Below are 24,402 nucleotides of genomic sequence, written 5' to 3' on the forward strand. Positions count from 1 at the left end.
GATGTTTCCATCGCACAGGGAGCAGCGGATAAACAAGGCTTCGGCTTGTTCTGCACTTGGAACGTGATGTACTGGAAGCTCAGCAGCAGGCTGCGTTTTCTCTGCGCAGCCTGGCGCGCCTCACGCCCCGCCCCGCCCACCCCGGATCACAGAAAGGGACTTGAGATGCTACATTTTTTTAAGGCGAACTAGCATTTCTGTTCTATACCTCTTTTTTACGTTTTTTGTCAACATGTAACTATAATGTATTTGTAGATGTTTTGTTTTTTGTTTTTTCCCCCGCTGTAATATTTTTAATATGTTACTTTTAAGCGGTTTATAGGCGAAACCAAGTAAATGATGTGGCTTTCACTAGCTTATTAGCCAGGGGAAAGTTAGCAAAGTAGTGGGTGGCTGAACTTTTAGCTAACTGTGTCATAAAGGTAAGCTAAACATTTTCATAGCTCTTTTAATGAATCAAAATGAGTAATATAAAGGAAAAGAACTCGATAACTTTAGTACATCATTTTAAAGTGATTTAATTCTTACATCTTAATCACCTGGATGGAGCATGTTTACGTTCAAACTACTCTGCTTTGTGTTCTTGTTAACAGCTTTTCCTCTCTGGGCGTTTCATCGAAGATTTAAATGACATTATATCCTTAATCAACTCAGTTAGAAAGCAGGGGATCTCCATCTCTTTATTTCCGGTCAGAATCAGGAATCTATAGAAACCAGGTCAGAATAAGGTTTGCTGTCATGTCAGAGGCAGAGGAGAAAGCTGATCCCGGTACTGATGCGAAGGCAGAGTTCACAGCAGGAAATCAGTCCCCGGGTACAACGCAGGCACAAGGCGGGACACCTGCAGCTGGGTCAGCGAAGCCTGCTGCCGCATCAGCGACCGAGGATGAGGATGAGAGCGAAGATGAGTGTGAGATCCTGGAGGAGAGTCCATGTGGCCGCTGGCAGAAACGTCGAGAAGAGGTGATCAACTGTCCTTCCCACTCACTCAGCACTTCAACATTACACAAACATTACCATTTATGTTTACACAAACATTGCTATTTATTTTTATCCACATTTCCTTCTCACTCATTTAGCAATGCTGAGATAGACTGAAAAAGTGATGCTATATTGTAGAAATTTACTCCCTTTTAATTGATTCATTTCAAATGGAAACGAGCTTCTATTTTTCTCAGTTTGATCATTAAGTTTTTACAATAGGAGTTTAGATTATTTACCTTCCTATATTAACTCTATAGGACACTCGGTGAAATCCTTTGAAAATCCACATTTCAAGTTATTGGAATCCAGAACAAGACCTTATTACCTTTGTAACATTTTGATGGCAAAAATAAGTGCTTCTATAAGAAATTCATGAAAAACAGAAATGTTTTTGGGTACAACATAACCTTAGAGGCATTAATGCTGATAGTGGCACTTATAGTTTTTTGTTTATAAACCTAAATATAATTGCTAACTAGGCTTATTAACTTTTTAGCTTTACTTTTTAACTTTTCCATTTAGTATTTTACCTTTTCTTTTACTTTTTAATTAGCTTTTTTCTTGACTTTTTAACCTTTTAATTAACTTTTTCCCTTTTTAACTTTTTCCCTTTTTTCAACTTAATTTGCGGTAGGTAATATATCATTCAAGTGTTCATCTAATTGGTCAAATGTTAAAATAAGATGCACAGCTATGTAGCATTATCTTTGCTGAATGGCTGGATATAGATCTTGTGCTTCTAGATCTCACTGAGAGACAGAGGGGACTCCATTTGTAAGGGGTATTCAAGTGATCAGAAATGGTAACTCGCACTATAAAGGGTTAATGACTATCAGTGTGAGTGTCACTAAATGTAAATATTAGCCTGCGGGATTATTCCTTGTTGAAAATGTCAGCCCTTATTTTGATTGATATGTCAAAGGCGTACCACCATGATCCGATCCAGCATTCTCATAACAGAGATGGACTGAAATCTGTGATGTCAGTGAGAGAAAATGCTGATTTTTTATTTTTTATTTTTTCAGAATATTGGCTGCATCATTAAAAAAAACAGTGATGAGTGTGTGTTTTTAAATTCTTCTGCTAATTTCTATCTCCTCAACACTTATTCTGAATAGTGCTTTTAATAATGTTGACCAAGCAATTTTGGATTGAAAATAACTTTGCTGTATTACTTTGAGGTTCCTGTTATCGGCTGATGTGTCTTTAAGCATCTTGTTTTCCACTGACTTAATTTTGGATACTTTAGTCATACTGAAAATAGCTTAGTCTTCTTTATTCAATACAGACTTCCACATTAAGACATATTATGGTCAGCAAAACACCTTTGAACCAATTTATGGTGGGCTCACCTGTGTGCAGAAAATATATTACTTTTTTTTTTTTTGTTTGCAGTCACTGGTTAGAGTCAGTAGAGTTTGTACTTGTCTTATTCCACTTAACAGTCCAGTCTTAAATCCGTTTTTGATATTGGATATTTTTTACCTGTACTTCTTTTACTTCCTTATAGCTGTGATGTAAGCTCCAATTCCATTGTATTGCACTTGTGTATAAATGTTTAATAACTGATTAATGATATATAAATAAATTGAAATGATTTGAGTCTCCAATATATGTAACAAACTGACAGATATGTACAAGTTTACCAAAGGAGTTTATCAATGCTTAAATTAGAGGATTTTCTGACATTTTTGAAAAGACCCGGCCTCTTCACGTAAAAAAAAAATGCAAATGGTCAGCAATGGTCAGCAATGCAGAACCCTGTACCTGCTCCCAAGTGGGAACACCTATTAAACATGTGTGAGAGCGTGCACAAGCCCAATTCCCTTTTTCACGCTTTTTTTTTTTTTTTTTTTTTTTTTTTTTTTTTTGCATCACTCATTCAAGCTTACTTTCCAAAAGAAGATTTGCAATTTTTCCACCTTCAGACTCGCCACCTTAATGAAAATTGGGGGTGAGCACGTAGGACGGCCGTATGTAAATGTATCATCAGAATGATTGACAAATAGGAGGATGACTTATTTTGATGATCCAACAGGGAAAAGAACATCCTGTATTATACCTTTAATGTGTCACTCTTGTGAACCTCTATAGATTCTCAGCTGTGCTGCATTAGAGATCCTTTATCTAACAGGTATTTTCTGGTCTCCTTAATCACAGGTCAATCAGCGTAACGTCCCCGGGATAGACGCTGCATATTTAGCGATGGACACAGAGGAGGGAGTGGAAGTAGTCTGGAATGAAGTCATGATTTCAGAAAGGAAAAACTTCAAACCTCTAGAGGTGAGACCCAGTGCTTCAGGTGGGAAGAAAATAAGTTAAATTAGGTCTATTTGATTGAGCATTGAAGATTTTAATGAAGAAAAAAAATTACTTCTATCCTGATTGATTTTTGAGGTACATATTCTTCATATCTTCAGGAGGGCAATGACCACTCTTCACATTATATTCATTTAATGAAGGGATTGAACAATTAATTATGATTAATCGATTGTTGAAATAGTTAATAGTCGACTAATTTTGTAACGGAATGGATAACTTGTGTACAAAAATTCTAAAAACATATATGCTGAGAGAATAGTATTGTTTTTTTTAGATCAAAACATTTGTTTGATGATGTCAATTTATTTATAAAATCTATGGATTAATTTATTACTAATATTATCAATAGCTGAGGTCCTAATTAAGTTACATTTTGATTTAATTTTAATTGTATTGCTTTGATCTGTAATCATCTTTATGCTGTTTTTGCTTTTTTGAAATATGGATCAGGAGAAAGTCAAGGCTGTATTTGATAACCTTATTCATTTGGAACATGCCAATATTGTCAAGTTTCACAAGTATTGGGCTGATACTAAGGACAACAGAGCAAGGGTGAGTCTTTCCTTATTTTAGACTCCTTCCCTTTTATTCAGTTAAATAGTACTCAAATGTTTACATGTAGATAACATCTGCCCATGTCTTATCTCTGCCAGGTGATTTTTATCACTGAATATATGTCATCTGGAAGCTTGAAGCAGTTTCTTAAGAAAACAAAGAAGAATCACAAAAGTATGAATGAAAAGGTATGGTGAACATCTGTTATTTTTTTTGTCTGTTCAAAAAATAATTCTGTACTTTATTGCTTTCTTGTATGTGTATGCCATGTGCGCAGTTTAGCTTATTTAGCTAATGCTAAACACAGCTACGTTGCCCTCTGATAAAACGCTTCTTGATCCTTCAGGCGTGGAAGAGATGGTGCACGCAGATCCTGTCTGCGCTCAGGTCAGGTTCCTTTAACTTAAGTTTACATACATTTATTTCCTTCTTAATGGTTTAAAGGATGCCAGTGAGAGCTTTCTGTTCAACGTTGAATTTATTTATTTATTCTCGCCATGTTTTACAGTTATCTCCACTCGTGTGATCCACCGATTATTCATGGGAACCTTACCTGTGACACAGTCTTCATTCAGCACAACGGGCTCATTAAGATTGGATCAGGTATAACATTACAGCAGTTTCATCCCAATGGCTTTGATAACGGAGCTTAAGCTTTGTTGGAGTTAAATTATACTGAATTATAAATAAAGGAACTCAAACGTTCAGTTCACTTTTATTAGCTAGTCACTACATTTCTGTAACTGGATGTAGGGATTCAAAAAAGGTCATATTTTCCCTTTTTGTTTTTATTTTATGAGAGATATGGTTGTTAATGCACCACTACAATGATATTTTTCTTTTAGACATTCCTGTCTGTTAAACAATATCTTCTGTATTTTCTCCTCCTGCTGTATTTGATAATCAAACAATTATATTAAGCTTTAACTACATTATGATCTGTTTAGTTTTTTCTATGAGTGAATTACTGAGGTCAAATCTGTGTGTGTTTGGCTTTAGGGAGATAAAATATTAACAAGTTCAATAATTATTTTTTCAAACTCTCTTTCTAAATCTCATGCATTTCTCTAACCCTTTCATGCTGAAGTTAAAAAATAAGGAACCTTTTCATTTTTGCAGTTGCTCCAGACACCATTAACAACCACGTGAAGACGTTCCACGAAGAGCAGAAGAACTTGCACTTTCTTGCCCCTGAATATGGAGGTAAAAGCCACCAAATTAAGAATTCTCTGTTTTTCTTTTTACATCGTGAGACATGTTGAAGTTTTTAAAAGGAGTCTAAAAGATAATGATGGGTAGAAATAATTTTCAAAGTCTGTTCTGAGAGCTGAACCGTGATGAGGTTGCTTTTGATTGTTTCTGCTACTGTAGCTGATAACGACGTGACCACGGCTGTAGACATCTACTCATTTGGCATGTGTGCATTAGAGGTGAGAGAGCTAATATAATGCATCATATATATATTTGCCTGAGCTATTTTTCCCTGCAATCTAATCATATGCTGCTGTGCTGCAGATGGCGCTTTTGGAAATTCAAAGAAATGGAGACTCCTCCTACATTTCTCAGGAAGCCATCGACAATGCTATACAGTTACTGGAAGACCCGCTCCAGAGGGTAAGATGCAGAGTTTTAATGTTCATTAAATTATCTATACGTCAACAGTTTTGGGATCCGTTTGTAAAATTCAGTTTTCACAAGCGGTGTTTGTTATTCAGTGCATTATCTATTTATTTTTTTAGGAGTTAATCCAAAAGTGCCTTTCGTGTGATCCCAGTATAAGGCCTACAGCCCGGGAGCTGCTGTTTAACCAAGCTCTCTTTGAAGTGCCTTTATTAAAGCTGTTGGCCGCACACTGCATCGTCGGCTACCAACGTGAGTCCTAAATACACACACGTATAAACATACACAGAAAACTATCTATGCTTTTATTAAACTAGAGAAGAAACATGATGAGGATTTTAGGTTTGACTTTAACAGGATCTTGGTGGAAAACTAGGGGACTTTCTCTTAAACTGGGTCTTCTCAACAGCTTTACTCATTGATGCTTAATTTATGAAAGTTTTTGATTAAATCACTCCATTGTGGATTTCATAGAAATCTCTGCTGCCATCTCCTTTTTAAAAAATTAAGGCTTTTTTACATTTGACCAGGTGTTGCAGGATTATTGTCTGCTAATACAAAGAGACATCTACTGCATTCAGACTGCTACTGGACTTTCTATCGTAACAAATGTTGCAAATTTCTCTTTTTTTTTTTGTCCAGACATGATTCCTGAGAATGCCCTGGAGGAGATTACCAAGAAGCTGGATCCCAATCTGGTTATTGCTGTGACTAAAGAGGATGTTCAGCTCAAGTAAGGTTCAAAAACTGCCATTCGGGCTCAGATGAGGCTCTGCATCCTTTTACAGAGAGCAAAGTTTAGACTCTTACCTGTTCAGTTGCAGTGATGAACAACTTCCGGTTGGGTTGGCTGTACTTGTAGAGGGTTGATTCTTAACAAATGTTTTCTGATGGTTATTTTAGTATTTTTCATTAAATATGTTCAGTAAAATAAGTTTTTAAAAGCAGTGACAACAAGTTGGTTCAGTGTTACCAGAATTAAAAAGATTGTGCAACCTGTTGGGCATCCTAGTTCTGTCATTACATTTGGTCTAAGGAAAAAAGGGTATTACATTGTGTTTTAAATATGATAGAAGGCCCTAAACATTTCCTTTAAATTGTATTTATTTATTTATTTATTTTTTTGTTTAGGTTGTCTCAGTTTCCTGCCTTAGAGCTTGATAAATTCCTGGAGGACGTGAGGTGAGAAGCAAAAAATGTATATAACAGAAATCAGTGGATTTCAAACGTTTAGCTACAGTAAAAGGTTATTATGGGTAAGTTCCTTTTTAAGGTGATTATATGACCTTTGCTGTCTGACCACATGGAAGCAGCATTGAGCCATCCTACACACTTGGTGTTAGCATTGGTTTTTCTAGTGATGAAATTATATTTATTTTATTATCGGCCTCCAAAGGTTTAATCCTAGTCTTTATTTGGGACCTCTGTTTTATGAATTTAATCTATTTTCTCTAATAAATGACCTCTTTCTATCATGTGCTCCCCAAATCTCAGGAACGGCATTTATCCCATGACAGCCTTCGGGGTACCCAGTCCCCAGCAGACTCGACTCAAAGCAGTCACATCTCCTGTTGTCATTCCTTTGGTCAAAACTCCCACACCTGAACCGGCAGAACTTGAGACACGACGGGTGAGTTCAGTTTATTACTGCATCCTAGATGCCATGATGCAGTCCTTGTAAATCAACAGGTTTGACAAGCTTTATGTTTTTACCTCTTTTCAGTTACTTGTTTTCTTCTGCAGGTTATTCAGATGCAGTGTAACTTGGAATCTGTTGAGGAGGGAGCAAAGTATCATGTAAGTGTGTGTTTCAGAGAAAAGCTGTACTTTTTGTGGAACACATTTCTTAACTTAAAACCTGGTTTTCTGTCATTAAGTCAAAATGTTTATCTGTTTTCTGCTTCTCTCCTCTTAGCTCACATTACTGCTGAAACTGGAAGATAAACTAAACAGACATCTAAGCTGTGACATGTTACCTCGTAAGATCACACTCATTGTGTATCACCTGCTAATACATCTATATTGCCTTCCAGCTGTTTTAGATTTTCTGTTTTAGATCAATGTTCTGAGCACAAAAAGCACAAGAATGGGATGTAAAAAAAGAAATGACAGAGTAAAATCTAAAAAATTTAGCTGCACAATATTTAGCTATGCTTAAAGTAGGAACACTGATATAGTTGACAAATATTAACCAAATATTTGAGTTATGTCTTTAAATTGTTGCTCGTGTTTTTAAAGACTTAACAATCAGTATGACCTTTAAAATCAGACACAATGTTTGATGCTTTTATTTTTGTGGTTCCCACAATGGTTTGAACTTCAAAACTGCTGGCTTAAAAAATTAATCCAAATCAATCAAAGTATTTTATGTTTTGGCACATTAGAACTCCATACATATATATTTTATCATGACTTTTAAAGGAATTGACAGCCAGAAAATAGTGTATAATTAGAATGAAAAGGAAAAATAATTTATTATTTAACAAAAAGTAAAATGAAAACCATAGGAGATATAAGAAATCATGTTAATAGCTTATGCTCTGAGAAGGTTGCAGGTACCCGGTTCGAATCCCACTGCCTCCACTCTGGGTTGCTGAGCAAAACCCTTAAGCCCAGATTGTTCTTCAAGTGCCACACAATGGCAGCCCACTGCTCCCCAAGGGGATCGGTTAAATGCAGAGGTAAACTTCTCCAATGAGAGATCAATAAAGTTTAAGTATTATTTTTCTACAAACCCTGTTGGGCACAGGGCCTCCATGTGGAAGAAGATGCTCTGGTCAAAATGTCACTTGTTGGCCTACTTGCAAAACATATGTGCTCCAAATAAATGACCCCCACTAAAACAGGGTGGTGGCTGCATCAAGCTGTGGAAAAACCGCAGCTTCAGAGGACATGACTGATGATAAAAGCACAACAGTTTTCTGTGCTAATGATTTGGAAAAAAAACCTTTTTTTAGGCTGCAAAACACGTGACACGGTTGATGTCTCAGTGTCGTACTTGTGAAAATTCTGATTGACTTTAAGGTGTCATTTTCTGTAGACTGGGGAAAATGTTGCAGTCTCTATACGCAAAGGTGCTTTAATTATACTCTAAAATCACTCAGGGCTATCACTATATCAAAAGATTGTTTCTACAAGGTATTGACTCAAAGGTTTTGGTGCTTTTCCTGTAAAAATGATCATTTTCTTCAGTTATATAATAATTATAGTTTACATCGTGATGGTCCGTCACAATGAAATCCCAGTAAATCGGTGCTTTTTTGCGGTTGCAGTGGGATAAGATCTTGAATGTTAAAGCAGTATAACAACTGTAGAAATAATAACTGTCCTCAAGTAAACAAGCAAGATTTCTGCTGGAGAATTAAAGTGGTGATTAAAATGTCTGCTGCCAACAAGCTATTTAACCTTAGGTCATGTGTTAATACACCACTCATTCTTTAAATAATCATGTCGGAATATAGATACTGCTGTTGCAGAAAAGGTCAGCTTCACAAAGGTCAAGTCAGCAGATTCTTGAAATGACTATAGATAGGCTAAGGACTTTCCAACATCAGTTATAAGAGTGACAACCCAAGATTGAAAAGGAAGAAAAATAAATGAAAGGCAATACAATATTAAGCTTCTCTATTTTTATATTTCCTTCATGAACAATGTGAAGGAGAACTCCAGGTATAGGTGATTGGCATAAAAAGCTCCAGGTTTTCTTCTCTTTTTTTTTTTTTCTTTATCTTTTACACCAGTAAACTAAGTGTTGGGATAAACCATGTATTTCTAGATTCAGATTTCTTTTTTTTTAACGCTCTGCCCCTGAAGTTCACATCTTGTGTGTAAATAATTACGATGAATGCCACAACATAATGTCATCCAACTGGACAGAAAGTGTTGGCCGTAAAATCTGGTGCCTGTCATGCACTCAGAGGTATGGTCGGCATGTAAAATGTTGCAGACGTGTGGAGAATGTGACGGGCTCCAGCTGACAGCTGTCACCTCCTCTGCTCATCTCTCACTAGGCCTTCACGACTGTCTCTCATTAATGCTCGCTACGTCCAGTCATTTGCCGTTGTCGCTCCTGCTTCTCAATTCACACGTCTGTCCCTGCACTCTCACTCCCTAGTTCCACTGACATACATGTTGTAATTGTATATGTCTTGCAGTCCTGCACATGCTGAAAGCCTCCCTTGTCTGCCAAAAGTCCAAAGTGTCACTGCTTGGTCACCAGATAACTGATCCAATCCAGTTTCACCCCCTGGTTTAGTTTAATAGCTCTTTTACTTTTACTTCCATGCATTTGCAGTTCAGGATTAATCATTGCATTTAAACCTTTAAAAATTAGAGATACATACTTATTCTTTTATTTATTTATCTTTATTAGTTTTTTAATGCACATAAGGGCACCCTTGACATTGTAATGAAAGAATCCATATCAATGTGCTCTGAATAACTGCGACATATTATATTGTTAGTGTTAAAATGCATGTTGCTGCTTCATAAATATGAAGGTTTGATATTAATATCTTGGTTAGGCCACGATTCTCCTTTGACTTAATGCAAATTGGGCATAAAACGGAGCTTACTTGAGTCATCTATTGTGAAATATAGAAAATAAAAACCCTAAATTAAAGGTCATTAAAGAATTTGCATCAGAAATGTTTACGAATTTTGCACTATTATAGTATTGATATAATATTTGCCCATCTGGAACAGTTTTGTGTATGGTTTTATTTAAAGACATCATTTTTATTTTAGCTATAAGTTTTGTTCCTCTAAGTTTTCTTTATCATTTTGTCAGGGAAACTATTGTAGCTGATAGGCATAATATAGTTTATTTAAAACCTGTGACTCATTAAAACAGTGCAATGATTTCTAGGCTTAAAAATGAATTAATATCAACATTTTATAAACAGAACCAGATTTCCTGGTATAATGAAAATAATTTAAAATCTACCAGAGGTATAAATACTCTGGAAACTTACTGTATATGAGTGCTATGTGTCAAAATATTGATATGTTGGAACGTTGCAGTTTGTCCTCAGTAGATAAAACCTCATTAAAGTTGTTTTGATTAATCTTTAAAGTGTAATTATTAGTTTAAAATGTTTTTGGAGACTGAGACCACATTATGAGGCAGTAGCTACTGTAGATCATCACATTAAACTTTGCTTACATGATTGTCACTAATTGTTTCAGATGAAAGTGTTCAAGATTTGGCTGAAGAGTTGGTGCAGCTGGGCCTGATCTGTGAGGTGGGTGTTTTTAGCTTAACTCAGGCTTGTTTTGGTTGTGGGACTCTGCAGTTAGATCTGCTGTTCCTTTGCTGCAGTGCAGGCATCCCCAAGAGTAGGTCCTCGAGGGCCGCTGTCCTGCAGGTTTTAGAGGATTCTCTGTTTTAGCACAGCTGATTCTGATGATTGCAGTTCAGCAAAAGCCTGTTGACCAACTATCAATGTCAATCAGCTGTACTGGAGCAGGGAAACCTCTAAAACCTGCAGGACAGCGGCTCTCGAGGACCTACTCTTGGGGATGCCTGCTGTAGTGTAATCCGAACCAACCTCATTGTACAGAAGAAAATCATTGCATACTGCAGTAACAAATTATTGTGATGGCGAAATACTGAAGTAGTTTTACTAGATTCAATTCTACACATATTTTATGTCTTTTAAGGAGACTGTAGCTTGTTTCCTGTAGCTTCTTTGTCTCTGTTTAATTAAGCCTTTCCTCTCCACAGGTGGACCAAATAAAAATCTCCTCACTGCTTGAAGAGACATTTAGCCAAGCTCTTCAGTAGCACATATCACCAGGAGAACATTTTCAGCCTTGTTACTTGCTCCTCGTGGATGCACGGCATTGATTATCATAAAAAAATAAAAATAAAACTTTTAAAAGCACAAAACATCCAGCGTAACCCCAGATGACCCCAAAGAAACCAGCAGCTGTGAACTTTTCTGTTTTGCTACAGGCTAAGTAATAATTGCTCGGCGAGTTTATCCCCAGCCTGGAAAACCTTTAAACCATTGCTTTCTTCAAGTGTGCTTTGTTTACATGAGGAGCTGCCTTGTTTGTTTGTTTGTTTCCAGGAGTTTGTCTAAAGCACCTTGGAGATCTGATGGTCTCCTACTCCAACCTGCTGGTGTTGTCCCTTTGTTTTAATGGCAGCACCTGGACTCACTGACAATCAGCAAAACTGTAGTTTCCCTAGAGACTAGTATTCCCTTTCCATGCACAAAAGAATGAGCCATGCTGCTCGTTTCCATTTCATTTTATTCGGTTCTCATTGTGTTTTTTTCTCAGTGTTTATGCCTTTCTTTTGGATCATTCTGTGCTTTTTTTTTCTGATAAAGCAATTTCCTTTTAAGTTATCCATGTGGACACTTTGGTTATCCGGATGGCAGACATGCAGCTTCTGTAGGTGACTTTATCAGAAAATATTCATAATATAAAAAGCCTTTATGAAATGAGAGAAGTTGGTGCATTATGGTATTTACTTTTTAAAAAATGCATAACTTGCTTTGAGGTACTGTGAATTTGGTGTCTTTAAATTTCTGTTTGTTTTTATATTTATGTTTTTTTCAGCCTGTCTAAATGCTTCAAGGTTCTTTTTTTATTATTCATATATATATTTTTGTTACTTCTGTTTACAGTTGCTGCTGTCTAAGTGGACCAGTTAGTTTTCCCTTTCTCAGCTGAAAAATTGTGTAGTGAACCATGGTGTAATAATTTGTTACAGAAAGGTCTTTGCTCCATTGCTGTGTTTTATAAGAAAAACAGGTACTTTATTTCAATTGGTGTTTCCATATTTTCCTTTTACATACAGCTGCCCTGTTGTGGGTCTGAGCCAACAAAATACTTTAGTTTTTAATTAGGTACAACTAAAAGCTGACGTACTATAGGTCATAGGTAGACTGACATTTATACTGGCCTTTTTGAGTAAATCAGGGTTTCTTTTTCTTAAAGGTCAAAAATGTCTAAAAACTAAGCATATAGCAAGACTACAAAGAATTACTGGTATTTTTGTTGAACTTTGTTCCATAATTTGATCCCTTTTATATCCTCCTCTTAACATTTTCATGAACTCTTTAATTAAGAGTTTTATTTATCAAGCCGATAAATAAAGGTCGAGCTCCACTAGGTCCTGTTTCACATTTATTCCACGTACTGTCTGCTCTATGCTTTATGTTGTCAGTCTTGGTGCATTACTTGTCAATGTCTTTTTTTATTATTATCTTCTATCATTGTGAACTTCTAAGATTGTATTTTCCCAAAAGTTGCCCGAGTCAACCAGGAGAATGTAAATGGGCCACCTCAGAGCACAGAAGTGGTTCAGAATTCAGTCTATATTGACTGTCTGCTACCTGTCTTAACTGTAATTCTTTTTCACCCCATTCATTAGCGGTGATTAAACTGGTTATTAGATAATCAAACATTTTTTGCAGCTTTAGTCTGTTACTCCATGATGTGAGCTTTTGCTTATATGTAGGTATTTTAAAGGATTGTATATGACACAGATGTCAGTAAACGTGTGCCTTTTTGATGCTTATATTCTGTCATAATTGTAGAAAAAAACTTCATTAATAAAGATGAGATCAATGTTCTTCCCTCGTTAACCTTATTTAGTCTTCCTAGACAGAAAAATCTAACAATAATACTACACGTTCTTGCATAAACCATGTTACGCTAATCTACATGTTGCAAAATGCCAATACCTTGGATACAGTCATTGTCAGTCACATCCATTGTTGGGATATATATATTTTATTAGTGTTTGTATATTCTGTTAGGTTAATTGGCTTCTCTAAATTCTCCTTAGGTGTGAGTGTGTGCGTGAATCGTTGTTTGTCTCTGTGTTGCCCTGCGATGGACTGGCAACCTGTCCAGGGTGGACCCTGCCTCTTGCCATAGACAGCTGGAGGTAGGCACCAGAGATATATATATATATACACACACACACATTTACCTTAAAGCAGAAGAAAATATATCAAACCAACTCATTTTTTTTTTCTTGGCACATTTAATGGCCCACTTTAGTATTGAGCTACTTTCTGGCTGAGTGATTGATTTAACGAGTCATTTACATATTTATGCAGTTATTTTTAATTATGGCACGGTTACTGTGGTCTTTCATATAGATGGGCCTTTTCCTTTCCCAAAACCTGACTGAAAACTGAACCTTGAACATGGCGGAGTTTCATCTCTGTGTCCTTTACTACCTTGTAAATCTGAAATCTCCCTGAGGCCAAAACCAAGTGGAGTGCATGAAAAATGAAGGCATATACAGCTGAGGGAAGGAAATGACTTTTATCAAGTCATACAGGGAAACAGAATAAAGCAAGTTTCTAGATTTTCTATAACATAAGTCAAAATGCATGTTCCTCTGTTAAAAAAAAAAAAAAGTTACATTCCTCTAGGGGACCTTGATCCCCTAATAAAATGTTATATTTCTTGTATCCAAAAAGAGGTAGTGTGCCACTCGGCAACCGCCATGTAGCCCATGTGAGAAGCTATTGATGTCTCGGGTTCAGGAGTGGCTTAATACAAAAATATGCAGAAATTACAGCCCTTATCCTCGATCCATCTGTGTATGATGGCTCCTTAAGAATTGACTCCAGCTATGATCTATTTCTTGCAAATCTGCCTCAGTCATTAAAATGACCTTAGAGCCATCTAAAAGCTGCAGTGATCTCAGTTCCTTAAACAACTTTCTCTGTTTTTTTTCCCCTCTTTAACTAAGCCTTCCTTTAATTTGTCTGTGTACAGTCAGCTTCTATAGCGATTACTTTTTAGTTTCTACCCAGTGGATGTTTCAGTTTAAAAAAGTCACTCCCACATCAATCAATGTATCCAAATTTAGTAAGAAATTGAATTAAGCCATAATTAGCTAAAATATATGGGGGGCGGGGCGATCTGAAAAGGTTTTTTATATTTAATAAATTTCAATAATTTAATTATTGTTATTATTATTATTATTTTTTAGACAAAGTAAGTACCAACAAGTAAGGCAATGTGGAAGGCATAGTAGAGGCAGATTTCAAAAATGAAAGTACAAGGCATTATTGATAAAGAACAAAAAAATAAAAGGACGGCTGATAATTAAATATTAAATAATTATTTTATTCTTATTATGTACATCGGTGGGCAAACCCATCAGTATTTCAGCCAGGTATTATTATTAATAGGGTGTTTTTTGTCTTTTCTAAAAAAAAAAAAAATTCAATCCAAAAACTTAATGAAAAAGTGCAAAATAAAAAAAAATGAAAAAAAATATCGCAAGATATAGAACAGTATCTCCAAAATAAGTATTCAATGATGGAGTACAATTAGAATTTAGATATAACATACTTTAACTTAAATAGATAACGGAAGAGATTAAAAAAAAAAAGGCAAGATATATAACATTTCTCCAAATATTTACTGAATTACCTTAACCGTGTGTATACATTTTTTATTGTTGATTCTTTGGATACAATTGAAGTAATTTTTTAATCATTTTCAAACACAGGGTAGAAGGGTCGACCTTTGGAAAATTTGGTTTTATGTATGTGGAATTATGCAATTATAATTATGAAGTTAACCAAGAGTTGCATTTTCCTATCATTAAATGATTTCCTAAATTCTTGTAACGTAAAGTGCGTGCAGTACGCAATAATGTACGTCACAGGTAATTCACAGGTAAATCCTAGCGCGTCATCCAGGAAGTGGACAGACGGACGTCCGCACGGGACGGAGCGACTAAAGAAGCTTTTGTTTTTGAAAAGTTACTGTGGAAAAGGGTAAAACAACACCATAAAGGGAAAAAAAACGTTTCCAGCCAGCCAGCAGAGGATGTGCACCTTCGGTGAGTGCGTGTTTCCATGTTTTAATGTATGTAATTAATAAAAGCAACGTGTTTTCAAAGGCCGGTCAATGGCTGCAGGTCCTCTGAGTTTTACGTGCAGTGGCCTACAGGATCTGAGCCAGTTTATTAAATGTCTGCATCATTTGTTGTTTAAACAAAATGAATCCTACATACAATACAAGTTGCAGATAATGCAGACCCTTTATGTGCTGATTATAAACCTGTCAAATAATGGTAATAAAACAGGTAAAGGAATATATTCATGTTAAACGTGAAGTTTTAATAAACTATTACAATTATGCGATTTACATTGTTTCTGTAATTCAGTAGCTATAGAGTGGAAACAGAAATGACCCCTGGTAGATTTAAATGTAAAGGATTTTATTTTCTCCAATCCTGCAGCTCCAATAGCCAAAGTTCTTCATAACTTTGGCTAAAAATGATAAAGACTGGAATAATAGTTTTATATAAGAAACAGGATTTTAAAAATGAAGATTTTTTAATGTCATTAATGTATTGAATTTTCAAGAAGAATGACAATTAACTTATTTTTTATCCTTTTGTTTCATTAGGTTAAAAAAATTGGGATTTCTTTTGTTCAAGTTTAGTTTTTTTCTTTATTTTTAAACCTAAGATTTAAATTAATTTATGTTTCTTCAAACATTATTATAAATCTCCTGTCTTAGTAATAATCAAATAATCAAAAAGGTCATTTAACAGCTGCAGCTCTAAACAAGGTTTTAGCTGGACTGAATGCAAAAAAAGCTCTTTGTAATGAAAATGCTGCAGACCCCTGGTCCAGAAGTAATTAGGTCCCATTCAGAATTCTGCATTGAGTCTAATGGGAGCTGCAGATTAGGGGGATGGCAAGGAACTTTCCAACTTGAAAGAGTCAAATAGAGAAATATAGCAGTAGAAACATGCAAAAACTGGTCTGTTATTACATAAAGGCTTTGATTGATTATATTGTGAATAGGGCTAAACAATGAATCGGAATAAATGTCATTTATCGATTATTGTTAAAATCCATTGATCGTTAACTGGAGTTTAGAGACTCTAAAATATGCGTTTAGGTGACAGATCAACCAACCCTTGAGCAACAATTAAACCAAAATTGTAAGAAAAAGATATAAACATTTTGCATTTAAGATAAGAAACCTATTCGTCTGTCAATATGCTCTATCCAAAACTCCTCAAGTGGAATTGTTTTAGTTTAATTTCGTAAAAACTCTTCTTTACGGAACCTTTTGCAATCTGATTATTAATCGATTAATTAGAAAGAATAATCAACAGATTAATCTATTTGCAAAATAATAATTAGTTGCAGACCTAACTGTAAAACAAATCTGATATTATTGAAATGGATTAGTTTTTAATATGCTATTTAATAAAAAAACTGTCCTTCTATAAATTAGTGTTTTCTTTAATTTTTAAATATATAGTTTGGGGCTTAACTGTTTAAACACAAATGAGCAAAAAATCCTTAATATTAGGGCTGCAACTAAAGAATATTTTGCAAATCGTTTAATCTGTTGATTTTTTTATTTTATTTTTTATTAATTGATTAGTAATTGGATAGTCAAAGGTTCCTTAAAGAAGATGTTTTACAAAATTAAACTAGGGGAAACTAAAACGTTTTCTCTGTCAGCTGAAGGCATGTTTTAGAGTCTCTATACTCCAGTTAACGATTAAGTAAATTAGTTGACAATTATTTAAAAATTCGATTAATCCAATTCATTGTTTCAGCCCTACTTAATATGCATTTTGTTTTTGTAACTGGCAATTATTAGAAAATTACTCTTTGTTTTATTATGTTTATTCACATTGCAAATCTATGCATTAATATAAAACTGCTTCTTTCCAAGGGCTTATATGAGGTGAAAAGGGCTTTTTTACATCTACCGGTAGCTATATTGAGTCCTAATCCATAGAATACCCCACTGGATCCTACTTCTGATGCAGTATTAACTTTCAATTATGTGTGAATATTTTGGTTAAGTGGATTTGAGCCATGCATTGTTATTGATGGCAACTCAAATTCACCTCAGTGTTATTTTTTAAACATTCAATCTAAAATGTCTGCTTAAGTCCTAAGACTTGCATTTATTATAGCTGCAACAGTAATAATAACAAAATAAACTTTTTGTTATTCAAACTAAACCTGCATGTAATTACAGCCTTGCTTATTAGCACTAAAACTTAACAGCTATTTTTGTTTTTTCTGTCCTCCAGATAAGGAGAAGGGGCCCGGGAGGCTGATGAAAAAGGGGCTGATTCTCATCCTGGTCGGCCATATCAACTTTATCCTGGGAGCTATCGTCCATGGCAGCGTCCTGCGTCACATTTCCAAACCCAGTCAGCAAATTAGTACCAACTACACGGTAGCCAACATCATTTCTGTCACGTCTGGCCTGCTGGTGAGTTACCTCTTCAGACCATTAGTTTGCAGTTTGGATGGTGAAACGGAACCAATTAAAAGCATTTAATATGTGTTATTTGAACTCTTTGTCTTGATATAGTGTTACGCAATCCAAGGCATTATTGTAATATAATGATATATTAAAATTACTTTATTAAAAAAAGCTTAATCTTTGTTCCCACTCAAATCTAATATCACATGTTGTGTGCAAACACCCAGAGGTAAGTAAAGTTCCCAAAAACTGTACTCAAGAGTAACATTACTTCATCACATATTTACTCTGTTAAAAGTTTCTATCCAAGAAATTAAGTCAAGCAAGAATGAAAAATTATTAGGTAAAAAAGGCTCGTCAAGTACTAAGCAATAGAACTACTTACTCGTCAGGATCATAACATCGGATTTAATATTCTAAAAGTTATGTAAAATTAGAAAAATAACATTCTATTTGAATGCTTGAGTTGAAAACAATGAAATGAAAAATAAACATAGGCATTATAATAATTTCTGGTTGAAGATGCACTTTTTAAAATATATTTTGATAAATATTTTTTATAATAAAACTTATGAATAGGATATAATATGGTAAGTTCCAGTAACATGATAAAGGATTTGTATTTCAAACAACTTCCATTTTTATAGAGTGAATCACACAAATTGGTATTGATAATGCAGTGAGTTACTCAAGTAGTAATAATGCATAATATTTCTATTTAAGTAAAAATTATAAGATAGTAAAAATACCCCTTAAAAGTATAAAATGTTTTCTATGTAATACTCTAACAGTTCTTCCTTTTCACTGAAGTCTTTCTTTTTTTAAAGCAGTACTGTATTTTTATACAGGGTTATTACACAGGGTGTTTGCATGTATATTTATATAGATAGGTATTTATTTATATAACCATTGCACTGGCTATAAAATATAAAGAAACAGGTTATTGCACGGGGTATTAAATTGTAATTGCACATTATGCATTGCACAAGTTATTGGCATTATAGTGTCACATTGTAAAGTCTGATGCCAGCAGGGATGAATGACCGGCAGTAGGGCTCCTTTTTAAAAATAGGGTGTAAAAGTCAGTGATGGGTAATACAGCGATGGGCAACTCTTAAGTTTTTTTGTTTTTGTTTTTGTCTTTCCAAATAAGCAGTATGATATACAATAGCTTACAAAAAAAGAACTGGACAGGGTTGTTAATGGTTTTTATTGATTAAAAAAAACAGAAAAGTGAACAGTGTATTCAGCTCCACTGACTGAAACTTTTGCAGAGAAACAACCTTTGGTTCCATTACATCTGCAAGTCTGAATTCACACCAGACCAAAAGCAGACTTTAGTTTTTCATTAGGTTCACATTCAGACTGATAGATCCTAAATATGAGAACATAAATAACAACACAGCTGCCACGTGTGACAGAAATGACTATGGCAGGACGGAGGACAGAACTGTTAATGGAGGGAAATTACCATCAGTCCTTCATGGATAACCTCTTTATTTGCTTTTATTAAAGCTGCAAAAATCATTTCATCAAGAGATGCTCACTTAATGAAAATTTCAAGATCTTTTATTTCTTATTTTGTTCCTGAGGAACACAGTGCCCAGTGCTCACAGCATGATGCTGCATGACATGTTCTGGGTGTTAGTTTTCCACCACACATCACATTTTACTGGTAGGGCAAGCACTTTAGTTTTTACTTGTTACATTTTATCCGTGTTTGCTTTGTTTCCTACATTCCAGAGGGGGATACTTTAATTTTTTTCCAAGAATTTAATACACTGTTGCGATTTTTTAGATAGAACAAACTCTGTGACTGCTTTAAAATTCGGGGGTGTTGACATATCTTTGCTTTAAACCTGTCCACAGCCGTGTCCCTCACCATGTGGTCTTTTGGTTGGTGTTCATGATGAGGTTTTTACCAACCTCTCAGCTCAGCTGCACCCAAGTGGCCGACAATATTTCCATTTCAGTGTAACCAAACAGAGCTACCAGTCAATACTTTTAATTACTTTCCCTTTGTACATACTCCCTCTCTTTTCTCAGTCCACTGCAGTGTCCAAGAACAATATTTTTAGTTACATATGGTTCATAATACAGAGACGTATGAAGCAGATACTGCCCTGTTAAAAAGCACACTACTTGTAATATGGATGGCTAATGCTATCAGGTTATTATGCCAAAGTCTGATTGTCTCAGTCTGTCTTGTGGTTTTCATGAGATTTTGCACAAGCATTGTTCTCACATTGCTTCCCCCTCTTATTCCATTTTACAATTCAAACAGACAGGAAACATTTTGTGTTCTGTGATTTTTGTTTTTCTTCTGCATTGGGAAAACAATATCACACGCAACATATTAATAGTTGGCTCCCACTACATGCTCTCTGTGCAGTAATACTGCAGTGTGTTTTCCTCTGTGATCAAGACGGAACTTGCCTGTCATGAAGGAGCTGGTTCCACAAACCAATCGGTCGTCCCTGGAGGGCAGGGCTCATTACATTCATTTAACAGACAAACTGATAATTGTCAGAAATAGGATGGTGGGAACTCTGTTTCTCGTTGAAATTATGTCCAAATGGCTAAGTGGGTCATAAAAAAGGCAGAGAAAACATATAAGGATAACAAAATGTATGGATTAGATTTAGGTTCTGTTAATGGCTTTGTTCGTGGTTTTCTGTGCTCTCATCAGTCTGCTTTTCTAGCCAATGATGTTAATTAAAAATCCAGTTGTACAACCTGCGGCTAGGATTCCCAGCTATCCCGCATAAGCTAATAAAGTCTACATTGTGCATAGTTTAAATGCTAATCTTCTCATTTTGATCTCACAGAGCATTGCCTCTGGGATTACTGCCATTGTGGTTTCAAGGAACCTTCATGGATTTAAGCTGGTAAGAGTTTAATTGGGTTTCAGATACTGAAACACATCAGATTGTGTATTTTCTTCCTGCAAAAACGGTTTATGATGGTCCCTCTCTGTCCTCAGCAAATAGGGCTTCTGGTGTCCTCATTCCTGAACGCTCTGCTTTCGGCTGCGTGCAGTGTTGGTCTCCTCTTGGCCATTAGCATCACCATCGCCCAAAATGGGAGTGGTCTGATGCTTGGATGCAATGACACAATGGTGCCCATTAACGCTCGTTCGCCTGTCAGTGCACAGTGCCCATTTGATACGACACGAATCTATGTGAGTGATAGGGAAACTTTTATTGTTTCTTGTTTGTTATGTTAAATAGGTAATCATTAATCATACTGTACTTCATTTCCACTTCCTCCTGCCTGTAAGGACACTACTCTTGCGTTGTGGATCCCCTGTGCTGTGCTGTCTGCAGTTGAGGCCGGAGTGTCAGTGTGGTGCTTTGTGGTTGGACTGGCTCTGAGAGGCCTGGCACCCTGTGGGAACAGCTACATCAAAGAGCAGGTGGGTTTCTCTGTGTAGGGCAAACAGATGTGCTTCAGGGCTGGGGCTGTCTGAATGTCTCTCTCTGACTCACAGCAGTTTACTGGTTCTGGCTTTACTTAATTTAAATGCAGAACTTACTCATTCATTGGATATTCCCTGTCAAATCACCCTGGGGCTTTCCAAATTAAGAGTTTGAGTACTCAGCAAATTACTCTGGCATTTTTACCTTTTTTTTTTCTTTTTTAACAATCTAAAAAGTTTTTGATTTGTTAAAGTAATGATTTTTTTTTATTTTATATTTTGAAAATAATTATAGGTGGGTTGATGTACATAGATGTATATGTATTAGAGTAAATCTAGTATATATATATATGTGTGTGTGTGTGTGTATATATATATATATATATATATATATATATATATATATATTGTTGTTAAATTGAACCCATCGCTCACTACTATTGACTACAACCTAACGATTAATGAGGCCTATCCTGTTTTCTTTTTTATCCTAGTTGGAGGAAGAGGCTGAGCGCTCTCCACCAACCCGCCGTTTGATGGGTAAACATTTCGATGCTGAGGCATGAAGCACCTCATATGTTTGTTCCAGTCTTTCCATTTCAAACCAATGACCCTAAAGTGCCGACTGATATAAGGATTAATATGTGCTTATATAAGAGTGTGACTCTTGAGTGTCCTAAAATGGTGTTTTTGTTTTTTTTATTGCCAAAGCTGTGCTCAGCATAGTTTAACCATGTAGAGATTAGTGTTTATAAAATGTAAAAATGTTCAGATTCTTAACCACTCCATAATATGTGAATATCAGAACACGCCATTTCATTGTCTTTTTTTCTTTCTTTTTTTTTTTTACAAAATTCAGCCTTGATTTTAGTTTTGATACTGGAAAAAATGCTTTGTATGCTATTGCCATAAAATTATAAGATAAATAGGACATATAACATTTCAGGGCAATTTCTTTGATAATTAAGATATTGTTCAAATTTCTTTATAAAACCGATTATTAGTTTTTTGTGATATAACTTACTTTAACTGCATTGTTAAAATAAAATGTAAGGAGTATGTGAAACATTCTTAACTCTTTTAATGTTTTATTTTCCATACAATTTCATACAAATTTTCCATTATTTTTCAATTTTGTTGTTCTTTTTTTAATCAAAACTGAAGAGAAATCGTCAAATATGCTGTTAGAGGAATGTACTCTGAACTGCCTACATAAAAAAAAGGTTAAACTCACCAAAACTGTGTGGACTGAGTGCATCTATTTTGAGGAGTAATGTTGGTCATTGTTAAGTGGGGTCATATTAACCGGTTAAATCAGTATGTGGGTCAGCAGCCTGAGCTGCGATGGACCGGGACCCCCCACAGTTTTCTGACAGAGAGGATCAGGATCAAGTCGGCCATGAAACAGTTAAGCTAGGGCCGTGTTAAATGCTGTGGAAGGAAATCATGGCACACAGTCCTAATCCTGAAGCTCTGGGAGACAAATATTGACAAGTTTTCACTAATAGAGTCACAACAACTCATCAAGTTGCAGCACTTTAGTAATAGCCTAATCTCGGGGGAAACTTCAAAGAGATGAATAAAATAAGTGACATATTAACTTAATATTAGTCACATACTCTTTGCTTCTATCTATTCTAAGCATTTATTACACGTAATGTAAGTTAATATTTGTTTAATCATGCCCTTTGTAAATATAGCTTCATACTAATTAATATAAAAAATGTTATGTATTTCAGTAATTATATACACAAAATATGTCACATAAAAACATTTCACATTCTGATATATTTCAAAGGTTTATTTCTAAGCTTAATCATGGCTTTAAACAGTGAAAAAACAAAGTTTTGGTTCTTAAAGTAGAGAAATGAATTACCAGTCTTTAAAATATGACAAAAGAAATGTCAGCCTGCAGTTTTATGTACATTAGTGTTCGTTATTGGAGGTCAATACTTTGCAGCTCTCCTTTAGCTTGAAGTAGTGCAGCATAGCATGAATCAGGCATTAAGCAAGACAAGGATGATTTTAGATGGCCGCTAGCTTCTCTGCAGTTTTGGGTCTGTTGTTATATCTTCCCCACATAACCAAACAATTACCTGTGAGGTTGAGGCTACAGTCAGGACTGCAGTTGCCCAATCAAGTAGAATGATGTTTATTAATCTTAGTACTGCCCATTTTGGCAGTGTAATGAGGTGCAAAGTCCTTTTGAAAAATGAAAGCCTCTTCATAGAAGTCATCAGCAAAATGAAGCCAGACGTTCTCCAAACTTTCCTGGTAGATGGCGCTACTCGTTTTGGACTTGATGAACAGAGACCGACAGCAGAAGAAAACATGATTCCCCAGATCATCACTGACTGGTAACTTCACACCCAGATTAAGCAACATTCTAATCTTGTATCACCTTGTGCTAGATAAGTTTGATTACCTTGTTGGTTTAGGAATGACCGAGCACAAGGAATACAAGTTGCAGAAATGTGTGAGCAAAGCTGCCCCTACAGCTGCAGTCGATACCTTCTGAGGCAAACCTCTTAAATTGGCTTTTATTCACAATGGTTTTTGCTTCAACATCTTTTTATCATATGTTTTCCTTCCACTCAACTTCCCATTAATGCAATCAGATTTAAAACATTTGAATATTCAAAAGTTATTTTAGTTACTTAGTTCACATTAGACAAAGATTAATTTACACAGAAACTGATGATAGATAGATAGATAGATAGATAGATAGATAGATAGATAGATAGATAGATAGATAGATAGATAGATAGATAGATAGATAGATACTTTATTAATCCCTTATGAGGGAAATTCACATCCCCTATAGCAAAGATTATATAAAATATAAAAAATATAATATAGGATAAAAAACACACAAAATTAGATACAAATAAAATAAATAAATAGTAAAAATAATTTAAAAATACTCAGTCCTTCAAGAGGCATCAAACCGGGACAAAAGATCTTCTGTATACCTTCATTAATTATAGTTTCTGTGCCTTATAAAATACAAATATACAATTTAACTATTTGTTACAAAGATTATTTTTTCTGAAGGTACCTAAAGATGAGCATTGCTGTCAAAATGTATAATTTATTGAATATATATTTGGATACAGTACAGCATACAGCATACATACAAAGGACCTCTGACCCTTTCTCTCATTTTCAAAGGTATAAATGACTGTCTGCGTGGATAATATTATTTTGTAAGCTATGCCATAAAATTTCTGTATCAAAATTCATTTTCTACTGCTCATATTTGA

The 24,402-nt window shown here is 35.2% G+C and overlaps 2 protein-coding genes across 2 annotated transcripts; both read left to right on the forward strand.

Moving 5' to 3' along the window:
- The first annotated feature begins 142 nt into the window (after positions 1 to 142).
- On the forward strand, positions 143 to 13,060 carry LOC107097825 (nuclear receptor-binding protein-like). Its single transcript, XM_015395133.1, has 18 exons — positions 143 to 422; positions 594 to 963; positions 3,145 to 3,267; positions 3,757 to 3,858; positions 3,960 to 4,049; positions 4,208 to 4,248; positions 4,370 to 4,464; positions 4,981 to 5,064; positions 5,233 to 5,291; positions 5,377 to 5,475; positions 5,601 to 5,733; positions 6,124 to 6,214; positions 6,613 to 6,663; positions 6,976 to 7,111; positions 7,225 to 7,278; positions 7,397 to 7,460; positions 10,669 to 10,724; positions 11,207 to 13,060. The coding sequence occupies exons 2-18, from the start codon at positions 739 to 741 to the stop codon at positions 11,264 to 11,266; spliced, it is 1,563 nt and encodes a 520-aa protein (XP_015250619.1). The 5' UTR covers positions 143 to 422; positions 594 to 738; the 3' UTR covers positions 11,267 to 13,060.
- Positions 13,061 to 15,171: 2,111 nt separating this feature from the next.
- On the forward strand, positions 15,172 to 22,367 carry LOC107097820 (keratinocyte-associated protein 3-like). The gene is made up of 6 exons (XM_015395124.1): positions 15,172 to 15,310; positions 17,543 to 17,727; positions 20,550 to 20,609; positions 20,705 to 20,902; positions 21,002 to 21,136; positions 21,634 to 22,367. The coding sequence occupies exons 1-6, from the start codon at positions 15,298 to 15,300 to the stop codon at positions 21,703 to 21,705; spliced, it is 663 nt and encodes a 220-aa protein (XP_015250610.1). The 5' UTR covers positions 15,172 to 15,297; the 3' UTR covers positions 21,706 to 22,367.
- Positions 22,368 to 24,402: the final 2,035 nt, after the last annotated feature.

Source organism: Cyprinodon variegatus, unplaced genomic scaffold (genome assembly GCF_000732505.1).
Source record: "Cyprinodon variegatus isolate N-32 unplaced genomic scaffold, C_variegatus-1.0 Scaffold726, whole genome shotgun sequence".
Classification (NCBI taxonomy): Eukaryota; Metazoa; Chordata; class Actinopteri; order Cyprinodontiformes; family Cyprinodontidae; genus Cyprinodon; species Cyprinodon variegatus.